General features: G+C 42.0%; 1 protein-coding gene across 2 annotated transcripts in view; it reads right to left on the reverse strand.

The window, feature by feature from the left end:
- Positions 1-799: 799 nt before the first annotated feature.
- The window catches only part of TRPM3 (transient receptor potential cation channel subfamily M member 3), a 1,135,309-nt gene continuing 1,128,152 nt past the window's right edge, over positions 800-7,956 (reverse strand). For both annotated transcript variants that reach the window (XM_044659442.1, XM_044659449.1), the window contains one exon: positions 800-2,264. In XM_044659442.1, the coding sequence (XP_044515377.1) occupies positions 800-2,264 (1,465 nt within the window). The remainder of the gene's footprint in view (positions 2,265-7,956) is intronic.

A 7,956-nucleotide genomic window follows, 5' to 3' on the forward strand; every position in this document is an offset into this window, starting at 1 on the left:
CACTTTTACAATAAGTTGCTGGACAATTTTTTTTTTTTAAACATACATCAGTTCTTCTTTCATTTAGATTACAACCTAAATTCAAAGGCATTTCTTGTTCCTCTTTTCCCCCTTCTTCAAACAAGATCAACAGTTGTGGCACCAGAAGTGAATATAAAAGAGACAGGTGAACTAGGAGTGTTACCTTGTTTGTTTCTTTATAATGATCAATTACAGAGATGTTGACATGTGAAGGATGTGGGACGTTAGGGTTGCTCGCTGCCGGCTTATACAGAACAAAAAGGATGCTCTTCATCAATCACCACAATGACGGAACCAATGTAAAAAGAAAACAGAATTGAAGTTTAGAATAGCTCATTTGTATGCTAGTTATTTTATTTCATCATTTAAAAAAAATTAGCCCTGGGTCCTAAAAAGCTTGATCATGATCAAAAATGAAAATGGCACCTTCTAACAATGATCAAGCTTGGCGCCCATTCATTCCCCATGGCTCACAGCTAAGTCAGATGGAGGACTTTATTCAAACCCAATTCTAGGCTCTTGTTTTTTCCCCCTTCCCTCCCTCTCCCCTCAAATAGGAATGGGAATCAAGGTCTGATTTGAGGTCAGGGTGTTTGTTTGACCCGGGGACACAGAGTTCTCCTGACCAGTGTCCCAGAAGAGAGATTTAAAACAGATCCCTCCCAGAGTGATGCTAGTTTTGCTTAGCTAATAAAAATAGTTAGGGTGCAAGGAGACGGAGGGACTTGGGGATAAAGTCTCATCTCTCCTGCACTGCTTAGGAAGGAAGGTCTACAATTTAGCTGTGCTTGCTTTCAAAGCTGTGGAAAGCAGCAGTTCTAGAGAGTCTCCTCATAGACAGGCTGTCCCCTCTACTCTCTGGCCTGGAGGACTTACTCCTCTGGAAGGGGTGCCGGAGGCTGGCTGTGTTACTGGCCGCATTGCGTTGCCTGTCGAGTTTGTCACTGATGGAGAAACTTTTCCTGGTGTGTGGGTAGAGCGTGCTGGGCTCCTCCGCGGAATAGCTGTTGGCTCTCTCAATTTTGGGGAGGGCTATGTTGTTGGACAGGGGTCTGTCGGAGTTACCGCCCTCTTGGGCGGGTAATGCTAGCGTCTTTCGGTCTTTGGTTTCGTTCTCTTCATTGTCAGAGCCGGGGTGACTCAGTTCCGCCTCTCTCTCGGGATGGCTGCAGGCCAAGTCTTCCACTTTGTCGCCAAGGCCTCCAGGGAAGATCACCCGGTCAGCTATTGCCTGAGGAGCATTCACACACCTGGTGTCTATGCAGTCAGTGATACTTGTGTATTCTGCTGTTTTGACAGGTACCCCAAAGTTGGTGTAATAGCTCCGAGGAGGAGGTGAGAACATAAAGCTATGGGATTTCACGATCGGCGCCTCCTCCAGAAGAAAAGGAGTGGTCGCCAGGTAGCGGCTGCTTTTTGAGCGCTCTATTGTATGATACATAGGAGGGTCCACATCCCAGGGGTTTGGGCACTCTGGGAGGTGGGTGTAGTCTGAAGAGAAAGACCTGGTGTCCATTGAAGTGATATCCTCGAAATCCATGCTCCGGCTCGGAGGTCTGTCGGTAGGTGCGAGAGTTGCATAGGCACTACTTGAAGGGGCAGTGGATGCTGCTGGAGCTGGAAAGAGGGGCTCTCCCAGCCCCAGGATATTCATGGAATTGTCCAGAGGGTCTATGTCACAGTGGAGCTCGTCCATGGCTGAGACATAGATGTCAATACAAGACGATGGTCTTCTGGAATCAGGGATGATTGCCAAAGTACTTATGGGGGCTGGCGCAGCCTTGGTTTCCTTTGACACTGAGTGGGAGCTAGTGGCTCGGTGTAGGCTCAGGGACCTTTCTTTAAAAATACTTTCCAACTTTTCTATACCACTTTTGTCTTTTATATTCATGGAATAGAAAGAGTGACTTCGCATACGGGGCATTAAGGTTGGAGAGGTTGGGGACATTGACTCCTCACCTGCAGGGTCGAGACTTTCTTGGAGCTTGTAGGTGTTCCCTTCCTGGCTGTTGAAGCTGCTCTGGCGGACTATGTAGGCAGCGTCTGTACAATCGGAGGAGGTTCGGGACCGAATCTTATTGGACTCTGCCCTTTCCAGACCAGTGAGCCGCTCTAGCGCTGTGGCCATGCGTCCTATCAGGTCCTCCAGCTGAGCGAGGCGGATATCCACTGTTTGGAGGGAAGCCTTCATGCAGTGTTCTCGCTCATTCACTTCCTCTAGGCGCATGGACATGTTCTCCACCCTACAGGAAGAAAGGAACACACGAGTCATTTGCATGGGAACAGAACTGAATGGCAACACGTCAGCTTATGAGGCAGCCAGGGCACAAGGCACCATACCCCATGGTGCCACTTTCTTAGGCTCTGTAATTTCTTCTTCGAGAAATAAGAGGGGAAAGCAAACCTCGATGCCACCAGAAGTCATAGGAATCCTAGCTAGAAGGCATTTTGAAGATCTTTTAATCTGGTCCCTACTCCAGTTCTAAATTCATGATACCGTGACCTCACATTTTACAAATAAAGACACTGAGGAACAGAAATGAAGTGCCCAAGTCTCAGAGATAATTAGTGGCATATATATGTTTACATATATATGTATATTTCATATATATGTAAAATAGAAATGAGAATTTTGATAGAAATGATAGCTTTCTTCTGAATTTCTAGATTTAGAATATCAGAATGCCCTTACCACAATTGTCTTATTTTGCAATTCTTTGGGTTCATTTTTTTAAAACCCTTACCTTCGGTCTTAGAATCAATACCATATATTGGTTCCAAGGCAGAAAAGTGGTAAGGGCTGGGCAATGAGGGTTAAGTGACTTGCCTGGGGTCACACCGCTAGGAAGTAAGTTTCTGAGGCCACATTTGAACCCAGGACATCCAGTCTCTGGGTCTGGCTCTCAGTCCAGTTGCCCTCTGGGTTTATATTTTAACTATCATAAGCCCCTCGAGAGCAAGAACTACTTTTTAACTTTCAATTAGTCAAAAATTTAGTTCCTCATGGTGCTGAGAACACCTTAAAAGTTTTGAAAATATTTGTTGACAAATGAGGGGCAGTGTGGAGTAGTGAAGAAAAAGGCTGACTAGGGTATCAGTTAAACCTAGGTTCAAATCCTACCTCTGACATATATTGGCTATGTGACCCAAGACAAATTACTGAATGTCTCAGTGCCCTAGGCACTCTCTAAGAATATCAGTCGCAGATCAATTGCCAATCTTGAGTAAGAGAATTTTCTTCTCCAGGAGCTCCCTACATGGATGAAATCACACGACTAGCCAAAAATTTAAAAATAATGTGCCAAGTACTGTATTGAGTGCCAGGGGGGAGCTGAGGATGAGGGAAATGCAGTAGAAAACAGAACTGGATAGTTCTCTATTTAGTCATTTATTTATGTTACTAAGAGGTGGCATTGGTATGTAGAAGACACATTGAATGATAATTTTTCAAATGTCCAAGTAAAAAGGAAAGGCCCAATCCATACCAAGCCATATTTCCATTGCAATATTCCATTAAAAATGCTGTGAGGCAACTCTTAGGAAAATAAGAGAATAGTTCATGTAGAACTAGAGTTCTTAATTTGGGGTCCATAGATAGATTTCCGGGGGGGGGCATGAATTTCAATGGGAAAAAGTTTCATTTTAATTTCAATATAACTGGTTCAATTTGTAATTCTACTTAATAAAAAAATTGTTATGAGAAGGAGTCAGGAGGCTTTCAAAGGAAAGGGGTCCATAATGCAAAAAGGTTAAAGCAAGGCAATTTCAGAAAAAAAGCTGAATAGATCTGCAGGAACCAATGCAGAGTGAAATAAGCAGAACTGGGAGAACATTGTCCACAATAACAGCAATACTGGATGATGATTATCTGTGAAAACTTGGCTTCTCCCAGCAATACAATGAATGATCTGGGGCAATCCTAAAGGATTTATGATGGGGAATCTTATCCACCTCCAGAGAAAGAATTGTTGGAATTGTCTTTCACACCAGCGTATTTTTGGTTTTTGGGTTATGTATGACTTGGCTCTTACAACAGTGATCAATATGGAAGTGTGTTTTGCATGACAATAAAAAATGAAGAAAAAAAAAGTTAAGAATCTCTGATTTAGAACCCTTTTGGAGAAACTAGAGGTACCTTTTCCCTCTGTGATAGATCCACAAGGAGCACTGAGTATAAATCATTCAAATAGTACAATTTTAAAACTTTAACTCCTATGGATTAGGACAAGAGGAAGTTGCTATAGAAATAGACGTTGACCAAGAATGCCTTGGGAATGCTTATGGGAAAGCCAGATAATTCATAGTATTATCTCTTTCTTTTTGCCTTTCTTCATATTCCCAGCACTTAACATAGTGCTTGGAACATAGTAGGTGCTTAATAAATGCTAGTTGATTTGACTTGTTTAAGAACTTTTAGGAAAGTCATTAACTGGCCGGAGTCCATCTAATGGATATAGTATATCTTGATTTCAGCAATGCATTGTAAATATTGTAGATTGGATGGAAAAAAAATTAAGGGCAGCAATGGATGGAGTGGTGGGCTAGAGTTAGGAAGACTCGTTTTCCTGAGTTCAAACTAATCTCAGATACTGGCCCTGTTACCCTGGGCAAGGGACTTAATCCTATTTGTCTCAATTTCCTTATCTGTCAAATGAACTAGAGAAAGAAATGGAAAAGCACTCTGGTATCTTTGCCAAAAAAAACCCAAAAGGAGTCATGAAGAATTGGACATGAGTGAAAAATGTCTCAATAACAACTACAAAAGCATGGTCAGGTCATGTGTTCCATTCTAGGTGCCACATTTTATTTTATTTTTAAATTTTAATTACTTTAATTCATTTTAATTTTCCCATGGTTCTATGATTCATGTTCTCTCCCTCTCCTCTTTCTCTCCTCCCTCCTGGAGCTGACAAGCAATTGCCCTGGGTTATACAAGTGTTATCATTTGATTAAGTGCCAATTTTTTTTAAACCCTTACCTTCCATCTTGGAGTCAATACTGTGTATTGACTCCAAGGCAGAAGAGTGGGTAAGGGTAGGCAATGGGGGTCAAGTGATTTGCCCAGGGTCACACAGCTGGGAAGTGTCTAAGGTAAGATTTGAACCTAGGACCTCTGTCTCTAGGCCTGGCTCTCAATCCACTGAGCCACTCAGCTGGCCCCAATTAAGTGCCAATTTTAAAAGCAACATTGATTAGTTAGAACACTCCTAGAGTGGAGCAACCAGTATGGCAGGGGTTTATCAAATGAAATATTTGAAGGAACTATAGATATTTCAGCTGGAAAAAAGAAGACAAAAGTACATAATAATAGTTTTAAAGTATTGGAAAAGGTGTCAAATGGAATAGGGAATGCACTTATTCTATGTTGCTTCAGGGACAAACTGAGAGCAGTGTTAGAAATTAGAATGTGAGCTCATTGAGGGCAGGGACTATTTTTATTTTTGCCTGTATCCTTGGTGCCCAGCACAGTCCCTGGCATACAGCAGATCTTAATCAATGCTTGCTGAACTAAAATTCTAGGAATGTAGATCCTCGCTCAATTCTAAGGAAGAACTTTCTAAAAATGAGAGGAATTCAACAAGAGAATACTTCTCTATCACTGATAATATTCAAGCAGAGGGTGGACAACCATATGTTCAGAATGTTGTAGTAGAGATTCCTACATTTAGTGGGAGGCTGGACTTAGTGACCTTTAAGGTTCCTTTTCATTCTAAGATTCTGTGATTTCAAGAGCCACACAAGATGCAATTCTGGCCTCTGAACATGAACCAGATTGTATCATGTAGTTTGCTCTAGTTTGAATCAGGCATGATGCCTGGACATCTCTGCTTCGTGTGGGTGCCCTGCAGTGGCTTGAACTCAACTAGCAAAAATACAATGAGTTACTAAGCAGATGGGCATAGAATGGTGTGGTACATAGTGCACGAATTGGATTCGCTCAGCCAAGAGCCCCAAATCCTAGAGAGAAATAAATGAAGATAAGCCATTCCTATAAAATTCCTATATAGCTGCTGTGAAGTAGGAAATATTAACTCAAACCTGGGAATCAGAACGAAATGTATTAGCTGGTCAAAGGATTGCATTCTGAAATAGGATTAACTTAGAAAATATGCTGAAGATTTTGGGGAGAAATTATGGTGACTGTGTTCAAACAACAAATGATAGCAGGGACATTGTTTGGACCCAGGTTCTGACTTCACAGAAAGTCAGTGATCTTTTCTGCTCTATCCTGTACATAAGGAACAGGAGGATAATTGATTTAGACTTATACTGGACCTTAGAAATGATTAGGTCAATTCCCCTTCATTTTACAGTTGAGGAAACTAATTCTCAGAGATGTTAAGTGACTTGTCCAGGGTTACACAACTGGTTAGTGTTAGAAACAGAATTCAGAACTGTCTTCCTTCTAAATTGAATTCTAAATTCTAAGTTGAATGCTGTATTCCTTCTGCCTCAAATGAGTTCAGTTTTAGACATGTTGAGTCTGAAGTGTTGGTGGAATAACAAAGTGGAGATACCCAGGGGGGCAGCTGAAAATATGGGATTGGAACTCTAAGAGCAGAAATATAGATTTCTGAGTCAGTACACAGAGGTGGTGATTGAAGTCATGGGAATGGATGCATCCACCAAGGGAAAAAAAGAAAAGAGGAACAAAACCTTTGAGAACAACTATTTTTAAAGGACAGGAAGAAGAGTTAGTATTATGGAAGCTGAACAAAGAGATTGTATCCAGCAAGAGTGGGTGGTCCAATGGGAGAGATGCCACAATGATTATATTTGTTGTCATTATTTCCTGATTTAGGCTTTTGCAGTAAGGTAGGATCATAGGACTTAAAGATGGAATAAACCTTAGAGGTCATTTAGTTCAAGAGGGCAGCTCGGTGGCACAGCAGATAGAGCTTCCATCTTAGAGGGAGGAAAATTCATCTTCCTGAGTTCAAATCTGGCCTCAGACTTTTACTAGCTGTGTGACCCTGAGTAATTCACTTCAACTTATTTGCTTTATCTATAAAATGAGCTGGAGAAGGAAGTGGCCAACCACTCTAGGATCTTTGCCAAGAAAACCTTGAATGAGGTCACGAAGAATTAGATGTGACTGAAATGATTTCGTCCAACTTCTTCCCCTTATAGGTGAAAAAGCTGAGCCCCAGAGAGGTTACTTTCTGAAATCAATGTTAGAGCGGGGCTTCCAACCCAGGTCTCCTGATTATAAAGCCAATATTCTTTCAGTTCATTTCCAAACCATACTGCTCATGTTTTGGCATCATCCTTGTACCCTTCCCACCAGACCTGGACGATGCCCTTGTTAGTTCGGGTTCTTAGGTGAGCTTCACCTTATTTTCTTGAGAACATGTTTCTTTACCACCCTCTGATATCTCAATACTGTGCCCTAAACCCATCCCTGATCCCCTTTACAATTCCCTTTTATATTTTTCTTTGTTGTTGTTCAGTCATTTCAGTCATGTCTGATTCTCCATGACCGCATTTGTTTGTTTGTTTGTTCGTTTTTTTGACAAAGACACTGGTGTGGTTTGCCATTTCCTTCTCCAGATCATTTCACAGATGAGAAAACTGAGGCAAACAGGGTGAAGTGGTTTGCCGAGGATCACACAGCTAGCAAATGTCAGAGGCCAGATTTGAGCTCATAAAAAGGACTCTCCCTGACTCCAGGTCTAGCACGCTATCTACTGTGCCACCTAGTTGCCCACATGGTGTCTACCCCATTTTAATGTAAGCTTCTTGAGGGCAAGCACTATCTCGACTGCTTGTATTAGTATCTTCAACATTTAGCCCGATGTCTGGCATATATATACACCCCTTAATAAATATTTTTCTCCCTCTCTTCCTTCCTTCCTTCCTTCCTTCCCCCTCTCTCTTCCTCTCTCTCCCTCCCTCCCTCCCTCTTTCCCTCCTCCCCTCCTCTCTCTCTCTCTC

This window comes from Gracilinanus agilis, chromosome 1 (assembly GCF_016433145.1).
Source record: "Gracilinanus agilis isolate LMUSP501 chromosome 1, AgileGrace, whole genome shotgun sequence".
NCBI lineage: Eukaryota > Metazoa > Chordata > Mammalia > Didelphimorphia > Didelphidae > Gracilinanus > Gracilinanus agilis.